The sequence below is a fragment of the Cottoperca gobio genome, chromosome 20 (genome assembly GCF_900634415.1).
Source record: "Cottoperca gobio chromosome 20, fCotGob3.1, whole genome shotgun sequence".
Lineage (NCBI taxonomy): Eukaryota > Metazoa > Chordata > Actinopteri > Perciformes > Bovichtidae > Cottoperca > Cottoperca gobio.
The window spans coordinates 15,294,074-15,315,625 of record NC_041374.1 but is presented as its reverse complement, the minus strand read 5'-3'; the positions used below and the strand labels follow the sequence as shown (position 1 = coordinate 15,315,625).

At 43.8% G+C, this 21,552-nt stretch overlaps 1 protein-coding gene across 2 annotated transcripts in view; it reads left to right on the top strand.

The window, feature by feature from the left end:
- Positions 1 to 21,552, top strand: part of mpp7a (MAGUK p55 scaffold protein 7a) — a 127,442-nt gene that overhangs the window by 22,475 nt on the left and 83,415 nt on the right. For both annotated transcript variants that reach the window (XM_029457766.1, XM_029457765.1), the window contains exon 2: positions 9,270 to 9,438. In XM_029457766.1, coding sequence (XP_029313626.1) covers positions 9,402 to 9,438 — 37 coding nt within the window. In that variant the 5' untranslated portion in view covers positions 9,270 to 9,401. The remainder of the gene's footprint in view (positions 1 to 9,269; positions 9,439 to 21,552) is intronic.

Sequence of the window (21,552 nt, the reverse complement as noted above, 5' to 3'; positions counted from 1 at the left end):
GGATTCAGGAGTTCCTCAAAGTGCTCCTTCCACCGGCCGATAACCTTCTCAGTTGAAGTCAGCAGGGTTCCACCCTTGCTGTACACAGCTTGGATGGTTCCTCGCTTCCCCCTCCTAAGGTGCCGGATGGTTTTCCAGAAGCACCTTGGTGCCGACCGAAAGTCCTTCTCCATAGCTTCTCCGAACTTCTCCCACACCCGCTGCTTTGCCTCTGACACGAAGCTGCCGCCCTTCTAGTCCTTCGATACCCTGCAACTGTTTCCGTAGTCCTCCCGAATAACATAACCCGGAAGGACTCCTTCTTCAGTCGGACGACTTCCCTGACCACCGGGGTCCACCACGGTGTTCGAGGGTTACCGCCCCTTGAGGAACCTAAGACCTTGAGACCACAGCTCATCACCGCAGCTTCAGCAATAGAGGTTTTGAACATCGCCCACTCAGGTTCAATGCCCCCAACCTCCACAGGGATGGCTGAAAAGCTCCGCCGGAGGTGTGAGTTAAAGATCCCCAGGACAGGGGCTTCCTCCAGACGTTCCCAGTTCACCCACACTACACGTTTGGGTTTACCAGGTCTGTCCAGAGTCTTCCCCCACCCCTTGATCCAACTCACCACCAGATGGTGATCAGTCGACAGCTCCGCCCCTCTCTTCACCCGAGTGTCCAAAACATGCGGCCTCAGATCAGATGATACGATTACAAAATCGATCATTGACCTTTGGCCTAGGGTGCTCTGGTACCACGTGCACTTATGAGCATCCTTATGTTCGAACATGGTGTTTGTTATGTTCATTTCATGACTAGCACAGAAGTCCAACAACAAACAACCGTTCGGGTTAAGATCAGGGAGACCCTTCCTCCCAATCACGCCTCTCCAGGTGTCTCCATCGTTTCCCACGTGTGCGTTGAAGTCTCCCAGCAAGACTATGGAGTCCCCTACTGGAGTCCCCTACTGGAGTCCCCTACTGGAGCCCCCTGCAGGGCTCCATTCAGGGTCTCCAAGAAGGCCAAATACTCAAAACTGCGGTTTGGGGCATAGGCACAAACAACAGTCAGAGTTTTCCCCCCATAACCCGAAGGCGTAGGGAGGCGACCCTCTCGTCCACCGGGGTAAACTCCATCGTAGCGGCGCTCAGCCGGGGGCTAGTGAGTATCCCCACCCCGGCCCGACGCCTCACACCTTGGGCAACTCCGGAGAAGAATAGAGTCCAACCCCTATCCAGGAGTATGGTTCCAGAGCCAAGACTGTGCGTGGAGGTAAGCCCCACCAGATCCAACTGGTAGCGATCCACCTCCCGCACTAGTTCCGGCTCCTTCCCCACAGAGAGGTGACGTTCCACGTCCCCAGAGCCAGCCTCTGCTGCCCGGGTCTGGTCCGTCGAGGTCCCTGACCATCACTGCCACCCGTGTGACAGCTCACCCGACCCCAGCAGTTTTTCCCATGAGTGGTGGGCCCACAGGATGGATGGATGAGAGGCACCACGTAGCTTCTTCGGGCTGTGCCCGACCGGGCTCCGTGGCAAACCCGGCCACCAGGCGCTCGCTGTCGGGCCCTCCCTCTGGGCCTGGCTCCAGACGGGGGCCCCGGGCTTCCTCCGGGCAGGGTCTCTCCTTTCCTTTCCCTTTCTTTCATGAAGTCGTTTTTGAACCATATTGAACCAACGTATATTGATACATATATATACAATTCCATGGCAACTCTGCACGCTGTGAGTGTGTTTGTGTGTGAGCGAGAGACTGTGTGGAATGTGCGAGCGGCGACTGATAGTGACTGTGGTGTCCTCTCACTGTTAATGGGTCAGGAAGAGACAAAGAGTGGCTGTGTCTGCATGGGAACCAGAGGGCAGAGATGGGAGGAGGACAAAGAGATGGAAGAGGTGTTAAGACAAGGAAGTAGTTGAGACTACAATGTCGGTCTGCGACTAATGAGTATTTATTATGAGTAAGCTTTTACTTTATAAAACGCATCAGTGTTTCAGAGCCCAAGCCCCAACGACCTCCAAATGACATGTTTTGTCTGACCAAGATTGAACCTGTGTTATTATGTGTATGTGTAGCATCCATACTACAGGTGGCATCTTTTTGTGTGTGCGTGTGTGTTTGTCATCTGGGAGGTGGACATGTAATTTACAGTGTTTATTAAATTGCTTTTGAGTTGGGAGTTAAAAGTAAATTTTATTAGTACCGTTATTGCAGTCATAGCAGGGAAAGCACAGGTGTTACTAATAACACTAACGAGGGTAAAGTGTCTCAGTAAAAAAACGTGTCCATACAAGAAGGTGCTGCGAAAATTGTTTTGTTTCTCAGACTATTTTGCAGTATAATTGCCTTGGTTTCTTTTAGTAATAATGGGGCCCTGGCGTCAGTGGATGAGATTACTGGTGCCCATCTTTACTGGCACCCTGAGGCACATCTGAGGTCATGATGAGGACAGAGACAAACGCACACATACAGCTGCGCACACAAATACACACAGCTATGCAGACTTACAATGCCTGCTACTTTCCATATTAGTGTTTTCAACACAATGTGTAGACTTGATATACTTAGTGAGCCGATTCCTCCATCTAGTGGTCATTTGGTGTCACCACACTTTGAAAAGACACTCGGTACAGTGAGTAATATGATATCTGGTTTTAATCCTGTTCCATTCAAAAATAAATAAAGTAAGTAATGAATTATAAACTGAATACATTTTCTTAAGTGCAATTTACCAGCCTACCTGGAAGGACATGGTCATAGCTGTAAACCAGAGGGAAAGACATGGAATATGAAGGGATTTTGCAATAAATTATTTGTATTGTGCAACATGTTTGATCAGTTAATTATGGTAAGGTCAGAAATTGTTTCAATGCCCAATGCAGTAAAAAAAACATGTTTAGTCAGATGGATGCAACACTTATGTAGCCTTTAGGCCTAATAGTTTATATTTTACATTAAGAATAACATAAACAACTGGGAAGGAAAAACACTTTTAGATTCCCAGGAAAGAAAGTTTTTCCCCTGGTCACATTGTTTAAACACTCTTTCTATTTACAATTGAGTTTTCATGTGTGGGAAATTAAATAAATAAAGGGTGTAGCACCATAAGCCTTTAGTCAGGAAAAAAAACTCGCATTTCAGGTCTGTTCAGGTGAGTGGATACACCTGGTAGGCGGGTTTCTTCCTGTATGGGAGGATTTAGTGTTCATGCATTGTAATAGTGTAGTGGCAGTGCCAAATGCTGCGTGTGATGCTGTGTTTCTGTTGCAGGAAGCAAAGTGTCCTGGTAAGTCCCCACACAGCTTTTCTGCCTTTTTCCTGGGTGTGTTCATGACGTTAGTATATATCCTTCATTTGTTAGATCAGATCTTATCTTTTTAATCTGTATTATCTGTGTGAATAGGGGTTTTCTGTGGTCACAGGAATATTGTTCGATTTGTTATTGTTTGCCACTCTACATTTTGGTCATTTTCCACAGTTCTAGTTATGTAATCGGGAGACAGCACCGTTGTAAAGCCAGTTTGACACATCCACCAGACATTCATTGTAGTATTTTCAATAAATATCTTCTAAACTACAAACTTATAGTCTGTCACATTTGATTTTCTTGGAGTGCCCTGACTCATAATCTTCCACATCAGTGAGCCCAGAGTCCCTGAAACATCTTTCCATTTCGCTTGTAAATTAGATGGGTCTCTATCTTTTAAAAACATTTTTTTTAATTAAAAGCACAATGAAATGCTCCAGCCATTTGTGTGTTGAGGTGGCTGAAAGGAGAGAATGACTTCATGCCTCTGCAAAGACAGGTTGACCTAAACAAAGATTTATATCTGTGTGTGTGTGTGTGTGTGTGTGTGTGTGTGTGTGTGTGTGTGTGTGTGTGTGTGTGTGTGTGTGTGTGTGTGTGTGTGTGTGTGTGTGTGCGTGCTAACACACATGTTTATACACATCAGCAGATGTATTTTATATGGAAAGACTGTACGGTTATGAGCAACATGTGGCAGATTCTGAGCTGTCAAAAAATCCCACCTGACAAGAGAAGAGAGCTCACTTTTCCCATTTCTCTGTCAACCTCTCACATTGGATGAAGCCATTTGTGTTGACATGTTCTTTTCCTCGTCATGGGTTAATAGTGTTCATTGATATTCCACATTTGCTCCCCTAATCTTTTTCCATATGCTTTTTAGTTGTATGAATATACTTCTTCCTATTGCTCATTGTTATTACTGCTCCTCCACAGCAGCCAGTCATTCCAGGAACATCAGCTGTGCCAGGTACCGCTGAGTCTTAATTTAAGCAGCCCCAATCCCTCGTAAAGCTAACGGCTATTAACGAGAAGTCGTATGGCACACGCCTGAAAACACAACTCTGTCCCGCCAGCGTCACGCGCCTCATGCTTAATAGGAATCGACGTGGGGACATTTTGGCAGCGTTGCGGCGAGGCAGGAGAAAGACATTATTCAACAATGTGTTTTTCCACAGAAGAAACAGAAAAAGGCTGCCTATGCGGCGCTTGCATCAGGAGGATTTGCAATTTTCTTTTCTTTTTTCTTGAAATGGTGTTTCAGTTTCAAAATGTCATGTGGATGAACATTCCCCATCCACCACGGTTTAATACGCTGCAATTATGCACAGCCCATTGAAATGTAGGTCCACCGTGTGCCTGTGTGTAAATGAGTGTTTTCGCCTTTACCACAGTTGAATACACTGCAATTATACTCTTATGATTGTGTCATGTATGGTTGTGTGCATATGGCTGTAACTCTATCTACTTCTGTCTGTCTGACTTTGCACTTTGTGGTTCCTACAAGCCAATATGATGTAGAGTAGCTGAAATACAAATTGATTTTACATCCAATCTGTCTTCATAGCTACCCCATACTAATATCCCAAAGCTGAAGCTCACCAATGGAGCGTGAAGTAAAAGAACATACTTTTCCATAAAGGAACAACTCTTCTTCTTTGAAATCCTTTTCTTCTGTCTCTTCAGTCAAACTCTTACGGTATTTTTCTAAACGGCATCACAGTACAATTATTTGGAAACCTGTTTTGTGAACTGGAAGAATGTTTGCTTTCTGCTGCCACTACTGACCTTCATGTGAGTACACAAGAACATGCAATACAAAGATAGTGTTCCCTTCAACATGGAGCTGTTAACACACTGTGGATTTAATAATTTAAGGATGAAGTGATGAAGTGGGCTTTGCAATTTTCTTTCTTTCAAACTAGTTTTTGGTCTATTTTTCAAGGTGCACCTGGTGGGATGTCCGACCTCCAAAAAGTTTTTGGCACTAACTAAAATGTGTCTCATTGGATTGTATTAAGTACCAAAAGCTGGCATTGAATGTCTCGTCACATATGTCATATTGTTTGCTTAAAACCAGATCACTTTCATTTCATAAAAGACGGTACAGAACCAAAGCCTCGCAATGTTGCAGCAGACGGTCCAGAATTGGTAACCGGAGCAGGTGTCAAGCAAACTGCCAAATAGATCTTCTATTGTCTCACCAATGACCAGTGTAGATAAACTCAACATGTTGGAGCGGACCAGCAGACGTAGAAGCTGGTGGGTAGCTTTGGAGCAAATTGGTCCTTTGAGCTGTAACCAGAGAAGGTGTGACGGGTGGCTTTTGATGGCCGCCTGTCATGCGTTGAAGAGGATCGGTGTCATTCATGGTGGCCCAGTAAAAACCCGGGCCAGTAGCTGGCCTTCCTGTTACTTGATGTGGGACAATCTAGGACAGAAAAAAACCCAACACCGCAGTAGCACCCCGGGGAAGTTTCAGTGGTGACATGAACACGGAACCATTCCACCCAGTAAAAGCTTGTGAGGACTTTGGAGCATGACAAGTTTTTCTGAGGATCTTTTTTTTAATTATTTTTTGCCAATTTGCTTTGTGATCTTTCCACAGTTCTGTCTACCCTCACGACGAAGAGATGAAGTTCTAAACTCAAAGCACACTTTCAAATAGTTAACAGGCCCTTTAGAAATGACGAGTCTTCCGGTGTTTTTCACGGTCAGTCACTCACCTCCTGACTCTGTTATTTCCGTCACTAACTTCATCAACATCCAGCTGAGAGCCAGGCGACTCCACCCATGTTCCCCACCAAGCAGAACGGACAGGCTTGTTTTTGAGAAGAGAGGAAGAATAACAGTCTTCTACACCTCCTTGTTTCCAGCCATCCATCACCCGGGGCTATTTTCTCTTTAAATACTGATTTGACCTCAGGCTTCACACTCAGAGCAAGACTAAGCACAGACACAGACAGCGTCTCCTGACATCTATACATACAGGTCGATGTTAGTGAGAGGTTCTGTCTCAGCTGGGTGAATATTCCCTGCGATCTCAAAAGTTCCCACTAGATGGCGGCATAACCATTTGAAGACTTCACAACGGTAGAGGGAGAAACATCTCATTGCAATTAAGCGTATCCCATCTCTTGTCCACATGGTAAAGTGTCCCTTTACTCCCCCCGTGACCATCTGATATTGTGAGATCTGAACGGACACGGTTGGAGCATTCTGACAGTGGGGAATGTTTCTTTAAGTCTGTCTATATAATCCTTTTGGGCCTTTTAAAAAGTCCCAGGTGTTCCAAGCTCAGCGACATGCTTCCTGGCACTCCCAAAGCTCCTCCAATGGAAAGATGGATCCCTCCTCAGATTGGGGAATATGTGGTCATTCCCTTTTGGATGCAACAAAAGGCGAACGACTGATATTATAGCGCGGCATACCTTAAGAGTATTCCTATCCCTTGTCTTTCCTTAAGTCTGTCATTCCGATCACAAAGCCTTATGACAAAACCGTGCTGTAGCCCTCTCTGTGAAACACTGAACTGATTTAGTATGGGTCAGTTCTCTTGGCATGAGCGCAGTGGCTGTTCGGTTCCCCTGTTTAAACCGGCCTGCTGGAGAGATTTTGTGGTCACTGCTCGAGGCGCCGTTGCCCTTCTCTGCTGGTCCTCTTAACCTATTTTATTGAAGTATCCAAAGAGTTGAACAGCACTGAACTCCGATTTCACCAGTTTTTTTTTTTGTGTGTGTATTGGATGATCATGCAAAGCTGTATGCAAACGACTGACAAATCTGGCCTACAAATTGGTGCTGGCGTGACATAGTAGCAGGGTTTTGAATCCCCAATCTCTTCTTGGTGGAAAATCGACCCTTTCTTAAGTGCTGTTTGATGAATGCACCATATTTTGTACGTCTCAATCCAGAAGAAACATTTATTTTTGTGATATGCTCTTAATAGCTTGCTTACCTGCTCACTCAGGCATCTTCTGGACTGTATTATCTAGATGCTTTTTCCACAAGGCTCCACCTGGGGTCTGATGGGCCCTGAGGTGAGTTCACATCACAGAACGTCAGACAGGCGGGGTAGCATTTTGCTACGTGGGCTGCCTTCTTGGCAGGTTTGAGCCTCGACCTCTGTGTGTATTTGTACACACATGTCTGCAAGGCGCCAGGAAATAGTCACTTCTGTGCAGCTGTCACTGCGGGGGCTGAGTGAGAGATTCTTTACAGAAAACACATTTGTAATGAATTTCCGGTCTACTTTTTGGCCCACTGGTATGTAACGATGTATGTAAGAGAAGTCACAGCATTTCAAACTGTGTGTGTGTGTGTGTGTGTGTGTGTGTGTGTGTGTGTGTGTGTGTGCGCGTCACCATCTAACCATTGATGTGGGGTCCCAATGAGCTGGAATGGCGCAGGTGTCTCGACTGTCCCTGTTTGCGGCCAAGTGTTTCTGAGTGCCATAGCAAACTTTGACTCAGTGTCTAGTTTTTATAACACTTATCAACTTGGGAGACACAGAAATGTAGCTTATCTCACCGCTGGTGTTTATTTTGAGCATTTTCTTCCAGTGAAGTGAACAAGTAACAGGACCCCAAGGCTTTACAGTTCAGGAAACTGAGCTTGACTGGGCCACAGCACATGGGAGCTGACATATAATGGATCATTAAGCTGCATGCTGTAAAGACCCAAAGGCTCAAACCTAATTGTTTTCCATTCTCCCTTTTTCAGATAAAGCATTTGTGCTGGTGGAAGCTGGACTCAGAGGGACCTGTTGAGGTTTAGCGGCCTTTTGAAAAAGGTTGTAATAATAAATGTAGGCTACATTGCGAAGAGTTGAGGGGCCTGTTAAAGTTTCTATACGATGGGTTGTGACCAAGTCAAGGCCCGGGAAGGGTGGATGGCGTGTGGCAGAGGGTGTCAACTGAGACCTCTCTACTGCTCGTACAGAGTTCAGCTTCCTTGCCACTCTGCAGTGACACCTCAGAACAGTAGACATCATCCAGTTTTTGGGGTTGTTTCTAACCTATTTTTTAAGTCTGGTCAAGTCTTACAAAGCAATCTGCAAGTTCCGATTCAAGCCTTTCAGAAGGTGACATTAAATTGATACTGCATTTTGTTTTTTCTAATGTTTTATTTTTTTGTATAGCCATGTGGCTAGGCAAGGTCTGCCTAATTATTTTTCCTTGTTCTGGGGATTTACCAAAAGTCAGGTATATGGGGAATCTAATGGGAGTAATATCTCAGTGCAGTCAAGTTTAAACTGATTTGAGTCTAAATCCAAATCTTGAGTCTACAGCTCTGATCTGCACTTACATCTATCAGGCTGTCTTGTCCAAATTAATACATATTAGTCGTTTCCCTCTTGTTGTGCTTCAGAAGTATATTGTATGCTACTATGTATGTCCGCACATGTTCATCCAACGCAGGGGAAGATTTCAATGAGACACAGGCGTTTTATTTGTGTTCTACATCCCCTCTCTTCCTGTCCCTGCTCTATCTCTCTTTCCAGTTGAGAGCCATTATTTACAAAGCGACGCTTTTCCACGCCTGTTTGATTTTTCACAGGTCTGTTGCATTCGCTTGCTTGCTTTCCCCTCAGCGGATAAAGTTCTCCTTGTTTCCTCTGGACGCTGAATAAAGTGTGGGGTAGCTGTGTGTGTCTCCGAGTGTATGTGTCTATATGGGCTCCTGGTGAGGTGATGTTGGCTCATGTACAAAGCAGGATGTTCAGCATCTTAGGAAAAAAGTGTTGAGTTGTAAACACCCAGAGTCAACTGAGAACACAAACACACACTTGGTGAGTCATTCACTGTCAATCGCTGGCTCACCTACACACAAAAACATATATTTGCTAGTATGCTAGATATTCATTTCCATGGCTACAAATGGCTACGAGATCCCATAACACAGAACACAGTAGCTGACTGACACACACGTGCATGCGGCCATTCCGCCATTTGACAAGTAGGCTCTAAAATCTTGTTCTCTTGCAGGGCTCCATGGCATAAACCCTGTCCTCAGATTCAGCTGGTCCCTGGGAAGAGCTGCCGAGGAACTCACTACTCTGACGCCCCGCTGCCATTTTCCACAGCCTGAGGGGAACCAGGAAGCAGCCGGCAGGAGCCATGCCTGCCCTGGCCACCGGAGCCGGCCACGAGCCAGGTACAGACCCTTCGGCCAGGAACACAATCTGAAACACAAGAATGTCTGCACAACACACAGAACCATTAAAATGCACTCATAAAAAAAATAAAGAAAATTAATGCTCGCACCAAGTGTGATCCCAACCTTAAAGTTAATATATCTTATATTTATATATTATATTTAAGAGCCAGTATATCCTGGTGGTGTGCCACCACTTAAATTTAATTTCAAATTACAAATTATCTGTGTTTTCTTGACTGGAGTGGACTTTCTAAAACTGGTTGGAAAATAAAGCACATTTTCACTTACTTTTGTTCCCTGCCAAATGAAAAACAAACCATTTCAAATATTCACATCATGCACATTTACAGTTTAACAACAGGGAGTAAGAATAATGTCCAATAATTTACTCCATCTCTCTGGTTGTCTCCGCTCTGTTCTGAGTTGTGTGTGTCGGTCTGTCTGTCTGTCTGTGTGTGATGTCAGAATGAGAACACGTCAAACTTGTCAACGCCGAGACAGTTGCCAAAAATCACCACCTCTACCCTGAGGAGCACTATCCTATTCTCGGTTTGGCTTAATGGCCCGGCTAGATCATCATCATAATCACACACACGCATGCACACACACGTAGAAGACCCAACAAGGGCAGGATAACAAAGGGACAAAAGGAGGACAGACATTATGTCCTGCACTGATGGATAAAGAGTGTGTGCGTTTCTGCGTCCAAACTTTTAACACAGTTACTGTAGCCCCCGTCGTCCTGGAAATTTGTGCAGACAAAGTAGAAAGCCAGACCGTCAATTACGATTAGAGTCATTTTGAGGCAATTACCGGCAAGGGCTCAGGTTTCCAAATAAAACACGTAAAGACTCCTCCGGCCCATCTCCCCTGCCTCTCCTCTTGATGGTCCTGTGAAGTTGTGTGTGTGCAGGTGAAACATGATGAAGATTATTGATGAACGTTAGTTAGGTCACTGATCTCCAGGCCTGGTGATGTCACACACATACTTGTGGCTGGCATTGGGATTGCCTGGCATTGAACCAGCGTTTACACAGAACAATGGTCGTATTACTTTTGGTACTATAACAATGCTGTTGAATTAAGAGATGCATCTCTGTTAGGATAATGGAAACATCTGTCCTTTTATGGTGTGCTGCAAGAAACAAACCTTTCAGCTACATGTGTTCTTAAGCAGTGTGATAAAGAAATATGCCAAAAATATAAGAAGGAATGATTGCTGACCTATATACTCTCTTAATAGATTACTGTGATTCTGTTATTACTAAGTTATTATGTAGTTGTCTTATCCTGGTTTGAAAGGCTGCATTACAGTTAAACATTTTCTGAACTTCTTTGACTGAAAGCTGAGGGAAATGTGATAATTGTGTGATCATGTTATTTAAAGTAACACATTTATATCATAAATATTGCATGTTCTATTGTTTATAATACTTGAAGAATGGAATATGTTAAAGCAGTAACCAGTTTCAAACATAAAGCAGAATGTCAGTTGCAATTATTAGAGAACTCTAAATAAATGTCGATTTTCAAGAGGAGTTTTAAGAAGTTGTGTGAAAACAACACATTTCATTTCACTATCTTGAGCAAATTACAAAAAAACTAAGTACCTTTTTATATAATTTAGGATTATTCCAAACAGCAATATAAATCGACACATGATTGGGGCAATTAAACATATTATCTGTATCTGGGGTAATAGGATTTACCTGACCAGTAAAGGGGAACCAGGTTCCAAAATAATCTGACTCAAAATGAATGAGAATAAACACAAAAAAAGACGAGAACATTTGGCTGAGGTGAGGACGTCGTCAGAAGTTTGTGATGTCTAAAGGCAGTTCTTGACTTCATCCCAAACCCCTCCGCGACTATAAATCATATCACTTATCTATTCCCTCTCCTGTTGTCTGCATACCAAGAATGTTTAAAAGTACAGTACCAGTTATCTATTGGAAAAACCTTCCACTCCAATACACAATCAATCTCCTGTCAGCCACAATGTTTTTTTTTGCAATTGTGGTTCAAATCTATACCCTCGCAAGCAAACAACCGCACAAGGTGGGAGATTTATTATTATTATTATTATTATTATTATTATTATTATTATATATCAGTCCAGAATGATACAGCAACCTTTTGCCCCCAAAACATAGTAACCTGTAAAACGATGTAATCATCCTAGAAATCTAACTAGAAATCCCAGACATATTACATAAGAAATGTTTGCCTCTTCATGTCACTCAATAGTAACTCCATCAATAGTGTTTCTGTTATCGGCGGCAGAATGAGAAGAATATTGGAAAAAGAACATTTAACATGCGGATGTATTGAAATACTCAAAGTGCAATGAATGTATTATGTAACTGTAGGTAATCGTGTTCCATAACCCTTAACCCATTATTTGATTTACGGAGGATTTGAACTTAGAGCTGCTGACGTGTAGTTTGAATTTAGAGGGCGCCCACATCGGCTACAGCAGGACCCTCCTGCGTGGTTTCTGGAGATTTGGCATGTAGGTAGCAACACCTCTGCAGACGAGCATAAATCCACAGAGACTAACAATTCCGCCTCCACATGTGGTGGCTGCCAATAATTACAGAGACATTACGGTGTCTTGCCAGAACTTAACCTTCTTTTCATTAGCAGTCCTGCCATCTGCAGACCCCTAAACACCACACTCCTCCCCCCCGCCGCCACACACACACATAAGATGAAGTACTGTGCTGGAGCTTTTAACATAATGGGGAAAATATTATCATTAATTTCACTATTCTTTAGTAGCAGCTCTCCTATTTCATCACCAGATTTGGGCCGGAGAACGTGTAAGTGTGTGTGTGTGTAGATCTTATTAAAATGCTCATTATTGGAGTGTTTGGAGAGCAAACACATGGGCAGACAAATGGAGGGCACATGTAAGATCATACCATCTCTCTCTCTCCTTTCTCTCTCTGTCTCAGCCCAAATAAACAACGGGCTTCTATGTGGATAAGATTCTCATAAATGAAACCAAAAAAGTGAGAAAATAAACTTTAAAAAACAATAAAATGTTGAGAAACTGGCCTGAAAATATGACCACGGGGAGCACTGGAGAAAATGTCCTGGTCATTGGGTTACTGTGGACTCATTTCACTGTGTGACTTTAAGGTTTTTCATGAATGTTTTGGAAGCAGATTAATGACGGGGCTTTAGTTGATGATGCTGGCCCTGCTCTTGGTGTTCTGTCTGAATGTATCCAACCCCTACTCTCTGTCCTTCAACATCCAGAAAAACCCTGCTGTGGGACGCTGTTATGTGACATTTTGTTGGCTGCCATTGTCGGGATCTAATACATAAACGCATATTCATTCACATTCCAACAAGTCAGCCAAGAAGAGAAAGAAAATTAGCTTTTAATTGTGCAAACACTTCACAGGGCTGATATTAGGAAGCTTGCGCCACACAGGCATTAAGTCAAAACTGTTCTCAGATTAACGTGAACACTCTGTAACCCCGCTCTCTAACAAAGTTATGCAGCTGCTCTCCAGGTCTCCTCCAGACAGCTGCTGTTTAGTCATTTCTCCTCCTGTTCAGCCGTGATGGAGTTTTGTTGTGGGCTCAGTCGGGGACAGATAACCATTACGCCTCCGCTCAGCTTGGCTCGGCTCATCTCAGTTTATCTCAGCTCCCACTCTGGGATCTTCAGACAGACAAACCCAGCCCACTCCTCTGTCTGCTACACACCATTTATCTCCCTACTGAGCTCCATTAGCTGCAAGGTTACATTTTCAAAAAAATTGTATTTTATATATATTTTTTGCTGCATTTATATTGTGACCTACCAAAAACCTCCATCTACCCCTACAACATCACAGGATGTTCAATCAAAAATGCTAAGACTCATTACAGAGACACTAACACTAATCTAGAGAGTAGGAATGTTGAATTTCAAGTTAAGATTGTAACCCTGAAATTAGATTTAAATTCAAACCTGATTTATTTTCAGTTAAGAGGGTATAATTTTGTAGTTATATTTATTCTCATCATTATCTACCTAAGATCCTCCTTGTTGTCAATGTTTTTGGTTTATTTTATAAAAAGAAAAAAACAAGTTCAATCTTAATTAAACTCTTAATTAAACGGGTAAAAATGAAAGTATGGTTTACATTTTATACGATCTTGTCATTTACAAGTGTCCTCATCATTTCAAGTGTTAATTGTAAATAGAAATGTATTTGTTATTTCTATAACTCTAATTCAAAGTTAATGACATGAAATTGACCGTCTACTGCATACAGTACCACATGTGTCTAAAAAAGTTCTCTGTAGTAGTTTGGAGTCAGTTCTGTAATAACTTGCCCCATCTCTTGATGAGGGTTGCACAGTAATGGCAGCTTGCTGTTTGCAGATGAGGAGCTTTCTAAATTGCTTCTAACGTCACCACTTTCCGATCAGAGACCCTCAGACGTACAACATCTGGTTTATGCCATTCAGAGGTCAGTGAGCCTCCTGCAGTGAGAGTGGGTGTTTGCTGCTTGTAGCCCCATTTCCTCCCTGCTCCTGCAGTTATGTGATGGCAGTTTTGTGGTAGAATGGTTCATTTGTGGGGGAGAGGTAGAATAGGGTGACATTGAGCGATTTAAAGCCGGAGACATAAGAACAAGAAGACTTAAATCTCTCTTAGATAAAAGTGGCCGATACCTTGCAATCTTTAGTTTCACATGTTTCAGTTGAGTCTAATACAAGATTTGCTTGCTCACTTCTTCAAAAAGTCAAGTTTGAAGAAATTCAACACGTGACACCTACGACATGGAATTTTATATCCTGGCTCCAGGTCTGTCAATATCCTGAAAAGCTTCTCCCGAAACAATCCCAAACGGGCCGCATATCTTTGCATATAAAGCTTGCTATCATATTGGTCCTTTTACAAGGTTTTGAGAAGGGTCCTGAGAATGTGTGTATGTGGAGAAAGATAAGCATACTGCCTTATCTCAGATGCTTCAGTCTTGCGATTATCCAAGCTTTAATCACCATTTTTTATTTATTATCAGAACCGGTTCGGTTGTAATATGTAGTGTTTTTCTCAGAAAGACTGCATTCCTGAATTTACTTAATTTACTGAACTAAACTCTCACGAAACATACAATTCTTGTTTCTTCTACTTGACTCAGTGAACGGGACACGCATTTGTGTGATTAACTAATTGGCCGTGGTTTGAAATCGGTTGGTTTTGACTGACTGGCCTGCCCAATACCGCCGTTGAGTCAAGTTGACAAGCCCCCCATGTGCCATAACAGTCCCTGCATGGTGCCCCTTAAACCATACCCCCGAGACCGACCCAAATCCTTGCGCACACACTCTCTAACAGGCACTTCTAAAGACCCCGATGCCCTTTTATTAACCTTATAAAAGTTAACTGTGTTATTCCAAGCCGTACCTGCGTGTTCTATCAAGGTTTACAGGCCCTGCACAGCATTTAAAGATAAGGGTGATTCAGCCATGCACAGCTGCGGAGGAGGTGGGCGACACTCGCATGAAAGACTACACATGGAAATCTTGCGATGGGACAACGCGTTTACCAGATACGCTAATAACTTACTGGCTGCATGTGTGCATGTTTGTGCAGGGAGCGATAGGTGAGCGATTGCAGCCATCTTATTCTCTCCTATCTTGAACACCCCCTGTTGGAAAAGGTGATGGCTCTATAATGATACAGAGTAATGAGATGCAGACCTTTCTATGGTGAGGCACTTTGTGAATCCTCTGCATTATTGCTTCCACATACTCCTATGTAGGACAGATGCATTTGTAGAAACGCACATATTGGAATGATATGATAAGAATATGGCTGTATTGTTTGTTTTTTTTCTCTGTTAAGGTTAACAGTTTTTCCATCCTCATATCAAGAATCCAGAGCATCTGGCCTTGGGGGAGACATAGGGGAGGTTCGGGGGAGGACTTTGCCTATGTTGGGCGGGTGGCGTTCCTCTGGGAGCTTCCAGCCGTTTGTCGTGGTCCTTGGCCGGTAGCCGGATCTTTGCCGCAGTGATACAGTACCGAAACACAAGGATTTGTTGCCACTGGAAGAGATCCCTGTTTCCAGTTGCATCAGAAGTAAAATTTCCACATCATTTTAGCAAAAAAATAAAAAACAGTCAAAGGAAGCAGATGTAAAAGAAAGAAATCAAGTGAGTGCGACTGAGAGTGAGGAATGATGACTTTTATTTGTTTGAATACGAAGAATTATTTTTCTTTTTGTTGAGGTAGGATGACATCCTCTACTGTTCCCATCCAAAGCACACAGGCTACTAAATCGGTCATTCGCGGGCAGGACATGCTCACTTGCATTAGAAAGAACCTGAAAACAGCTTTACAGACCATGTGCTCTGTTAGACAACCAGGCAATGTTGAGTAATAGCCTGCAGCTTTGAGAGTGAGACAGCAAAAGATTTAGAGTTTAAATTTAAAGCCCACATTTTTATAAGTGCCACTATTAATATATGATCAAAATGAAGCCTTTCAGGTGGTATTGGCATATCTGCCTCAGATATCGCTGGAAGACCTGCTAAAAATAAGTAGCTGGCCACGGCTTTGGACAGAACATGCAGGCCTGTGCCAGAGAGTCTGCTGCTGTTCCATTGCCACAATAAGCGGAGGTGGCAGGTCATTTGGACGTGGGTAGGTTGTTGCGGCTTCTGTGTTTTGTCTTCCCTGTTGGAGCAAATCTAAGCTTACCCGGCTCAAACAGCAGCTTTTCATTTCCATTTGGGGAAAAAGAAGTTCTGGATGGCCACTGCCAAACTCAGCCTTCCCGCAGAACCTTCAGTACCTTCCATCTAGGCATCCAACAAAAACTAAACTGTGCTCTACTAATCTGTCTTCATCCATGATACTATCTCTGACATCATCTTTTGGTCTGCCCAGGTATTTCTTATCTGTTGTCTTTCCTCCATGTTTAATTTGTTTCCCTCTCTATCTTTCCTTACTTTATATATCACTTGCGAGTTTTCGGGAAGTGGTGTGTTCGGGGAAGTCTAACTACTCAGACCTGGACTAGATACCAAGTTCACTAAAAGTCACTTCCCTCCAGCCATGTGGCAGGTGCTTCCGCTGAAGCCTCACTTGTCTGCAGTGTGATTTGTTAAAGCCGTTGTAGCTGAAAACACTGCTGGCTCTTTAGGTTGCTGACGGATCCCGCAGATGATGTGCATTCAATTATGTTGATTAGGCTTGTACTTTTGTCCTGAGCTCTGTTTTCAACGTGCTGACAGCCCTTTTGAAGTGTAAAGGTGTGACGAAGAATGGAGCAGAGGACGGGTGAGGCACTTACTACGTGATATCCGATGGCATGTTGAAAGTAAGATGAAATAAAGTAAATCCTTTTTGAAAAGCTTGGCCTACCCTGGCTCTGAAATGCAACTTTGATAAGGTTCTGCAACCTGGATTATTTTTGCTCCCCCTGAATGAAGCATGATCTCAGCAAGGGCCACGGATTCTTTATAGGCCCTGAACTGACACACATCCAGAGTTCAGCCTGCGGTAGTGAAACAGTCGATATATGATCGGAGTGACGGTTGATTGCACCTGGACCGGCCCACTGTACTTGCCGAAGTAATTTTTCCATGCCTCGGAGCCCTAACTAACATCTTAAAAAAGCCACGCGCTCTTATTTTCCCCTCCCAAACGATGGAGATATTCAGAGACCGTGACACTGAAATATCATTGAAGATGGTCTTGGAGGGCTCCGTCCCCTGATCTTTTTTTTTATGTGGAGAAGTGGTTTTGGTCTTTGGAACTGGTAATGCGAAGCTTGTGGTCTTGAGCACCGTTTCCTGCTGTTCATGGGCCAGCCTAATGTATTACCTTTCTCCACGCTCTTCCACGGTCTACCACTGTTTTATCCCAAGTAAAACGCTGCTGGACTCATTGAAAGTTATGTTGGAAGATCACAGCGTCTGCTCAGCTAATACATCTTGTAATACTATATCATTTTATGTCTGGTAGGTGATGCCGCTACAGTCAAATGGTCACTTAAACCAGACAACCAATGTTCCCTCTGATCTTCCATGCTACTTTAGTAGAAAGAAAGGTCAGGCGCTTCAGGACAGAACACACGCTGTATGTGGGCAATGGGCTGATGATGTATCAGCCCTGTGTTGGCTGTGAACAAGAGGACCTAAACACTTCTCCTTTTGTTTGGCACCTTACTCGGGTTAAATCCATCTTCCCACCCACTGTCTGTCTAGAGTTTCTCCCTTCGGACGAAAATGTGTTTACATTAGTGCAGGACTCATCAACTCCGTAAGTCTTATTTCTTGCTGTTGCAGAAAGCCATCACTCCACGGTCCTTTCATACCGTTCCTTTTTGTCTTTAGTGTCATCATTCTTCTTCTGTCTGCACACATGCTTTAATCAGATGTTATTTATGTCCATATGTATGAGTCTTGCTTCAATTTCGTTTTCCCCTTTGCTCTCTGTCTGCCTTTGCTATGCTTGAGGCAGCCTTTCCTCCTCTCTCGGATGGAGAATAAGGAGGTAAATCAAGCCTTGAGTGGATTAGGCTACAAAGTCTGCAGCTGCTTCTCTTACTGCCACCCCTGTCTGCAAATGGCTCTTGCACGTTCACAATGCAGTGTTTGAAATACTGACCTGTTAAAAGAGCTCTCACATGTTGTCACAATTCTCTTCCCCCAGCAGTCTGGTGAGCCTCTCGAACATTGTGCCTTTCTATATGTTCCTGAAAGATATATATGAAGTAGGTCAATAACTCATTCGGCACCTGGGACAAAGTGCAGGGGGAGGAAATTGAGTCGAAACCCAGCGTTCATTTCCTGTATTCGAACAAGTTCATTTTCACCAGGCAGACAGACAGTTTGTCTTTCTGTCTGTAGTTCATTTACAAGATGGAAGTGGGGTTCCCCAGTATCCGTGCTGTACAGTTCAACATGCAAAATTATGGACAGACTGATACATTTGTCTCCCAGCAGTCCATGTTGCCTAGTGTGGTGTGTAAGTAAACAGTGCCAAACGTTACAGTGTCATGGCGTGGGTCATAATTTAAACTCATGCAAACTCTGTGTTGTTAGATTTATCCCTGTAATTTCCTCGTCTTTGCTTGCTCTAGAAACCCCCCAAGGTCGTTGACCTGTGTGACTAGCAATTTGACGCGTATCATGTTTAATGCATTTCATTGTCTGGGTTTATTTCTTTTTGTGTTTTTACATAAAAAGGATCTGTGAAAAACACTGTTATTTTCTTTAACCGCCGTGGAGGTGTAGGCGTGAGAGGGGAAGTGCTGTTTGGCAGTTAAAGTGGTCACTTCCTCCATACGGGAAGCTTCGGAGGCTCAGGCCTCTCCAATTTCTCTGAAGACTGTTTCGGCCATCCTGCGTAACATCATGCTGGTCTTCAGGACCTCTGGGCTGGGCCTATCCAGCACTAGCCACAACAGAAACTAGTGGTCCACTACAAGACATTGCCAGGTCCTCTACACACAGCTGCCGCACGAGAGGGTGCAGAATAGTCTGGCCAAAACAAATCGCATGAAGCCAGACCAGCCCTGCAAGAAACGAGTCGACCCAGCCTTTAGTGGTGAAGGGTTGGCGCAATCTTTTTCCCCTTTCATCTTCTTCTTTCCCCCTCTCTCATTTTGTCTCCCAATGTCTGTGCTGGACACGGTTTCTGATGTTACAGAACCATACATGTGTCCATACAGCTGGCCCTGGATTTAGTTCTCGCTCCACTTTTTATAGTGTCCACACACAGTGATTTTACCACCACCGTGGTTGCACGTTGGCCCATTTCCTTTCTCTCTCTTTTTGCCTCCATGTCTCCTCCTCGCTTGTCCACCCATACATCTTATATTTAATTTGAGCTTTGCAGAGTCCTTGTTTAGTTTTTGGCTCCTCTACAGCTCTTTCTGTTGTTGTTCGAAACATGTTTTTTTCTCTGGTTCACCGGGTTCAGCCTGAAATAGTGACCTCAGAAGGCGAGCACAGTGGTAGCTTGTCTTTTATCTTTATTCTCCGTTATGTGATTATTCCTGATCAGCTCATGGAGTTGATGTGTTTTCCATAATGTGCTATTGGCACATATCACACTGCCTGTTTAGGTTTTTCCCAGTGTAAATAGGGAGGAATTGTTGTCAGAAGAAATAAAGAATTGAAACATTGAGAGTGTAGACAGGAGAGACTTTGCACCTAGGGAGAATAATGCTTAGGGACTCTCACTCACTCCTTCCCTCCCTCGCTACCTTCATCCCCTCCTACTGGTATCTCAGCGCTGCCAATAGTAATGACATTACCATATCTCTTCCCCCCACTCTCGCCGCCCTTCCTACACCCCTCACCTCATCCCATGTCTCTTTAAATCTTTTTTTATATATATTATGTGAGATGTTCTGTTGGGAGTTCCAAGTTGTAAATGATTTGAGAGAGCCAGCTGCCCTCAGGCGGGCTTGTGTTAAAGGTTTCTGGTGATGAGGACCACAGAACCTGGCGTTGGATGATCACATACCAGAGACAATAACACACACCCAGCTTGAGTAAAACCACGGGGGTCTAAGTAATGACTGCTGCACATGTGTTGTGTGTAAAACTCCTCTCTTGTTCAGTGGCTTTTCCTCTCCTTCCTTTCTTAACCACAGAGCTGCTGTTGTAGCAGTGAGGTATGAGGCGCTAACGCTGCACAGAATCGGTGTTGTGAGCTGAAGAACAGGGCAGGATGTCATCTTGATGTATCCTGCTCAAAGGTATCTGAAACCTCAAATCACCTCCATTATGGAAAGCAGAAGGTTGAGAGTGGCAGATGACACTCCATCTATCTGACTGCCCAGCAGCAGCAGCACATGACATGAGCTAAGTTAGTCAGCCATGGCTCTCCCGCCAACCGGTCTGAGCTGCCAGCACACACTTTTCTCTAACCCAGTCAGAGCGCCCGCCAGTTCAGTCAGCCAGTCATTTATCCAGCCAACGACGTCAACCATTGTTTTCAATCAATCATTTTCAGCTACGAATTACTCCAGTTGCGTCTGTGGTGTTTTTTCTTCTTCTTCTTCTCCCTCCTTCCTCTCTCTCACTCTGTCCTCTGATGAAAGACGCTCTCAGAGAGGTAGCCAAGCCGCTCAAGTTTGTTTTGACGTTTCGATGGCTCCGCCGTGAATGTGTTTAGAGTTTCCTCACATGATCAGTAGTAGTTCAAAGGCTTTCAAGCACCGTGTGGTTGTGTTTGAGGAGTTTGAATTTGGGAGGCCTTTTTTTTTGGTGCATTTATAAAGAGGTCTTTGATGCATATAAGTCAGCTTGAAGGCACTCTGTATGGGCCTGACATTTTTAATGCATCCCCTTGCTTAGTGGATCACAGCCACCCTGAAGACCAGAACAGAGCAACAAACAAGTATCTGCTACTACTCTCCATCGGTTATGCTCCAGGACTCTGTTGTGTTTGGAAGGCACCCCTCTCACTTGCTGGTTTTGTGCTCTCTCTCTTTCCTCCTTCTGAGTGTTTCACCTCCCTTCTGCTTAATCTTGAAACCATCAGCTCCCCAGTCTGGCTCTCTGTAAATTGAATCTGAAATAGCCATTTATTTTATAAGCCAGGATAGTAAACTCCCGAAAGGCCTTACAGCATATGTCGTTCTGAAGGGGTTCAGATTGAGCTTTGGGGCTGCTGACCAATGCACCCTGTTTCTCTCACTGTCACCAACAAACTCTGCTATCGGGTGATGACTTGTATATGGGCCACATAGGCCTGGATAAATGCAAATGTACACTGTCTTCGTGAGCTCATGACATCAGATCGTACACAGCCAAGTCTGTTCACTTCACTTACTTCAAATTCAGTGCAAAAGGTTATTTCAGAACAGTTTTTAATTCCATTTTTGGCTTTGAATTTCAAGATGGAACCAGCACAACAGCCAGAAATCATCCTGAGTACTTATTCCAAAACTTCTGTTCAGCAAACACACATGTACTTTACTCCAGAAATTGATAATTTGCAGGCAAGGATGATGGATCCCGAGAAAAAAAAGTTGATATTAAACTTTTCACCTTATCAAAAAGTGGAAGTTCTAGTTGAATGACGAGGAGTTTTGGCAATTGTTTCTGATTGGGGACAGCAGTGTTCCTCAAGCAAGAG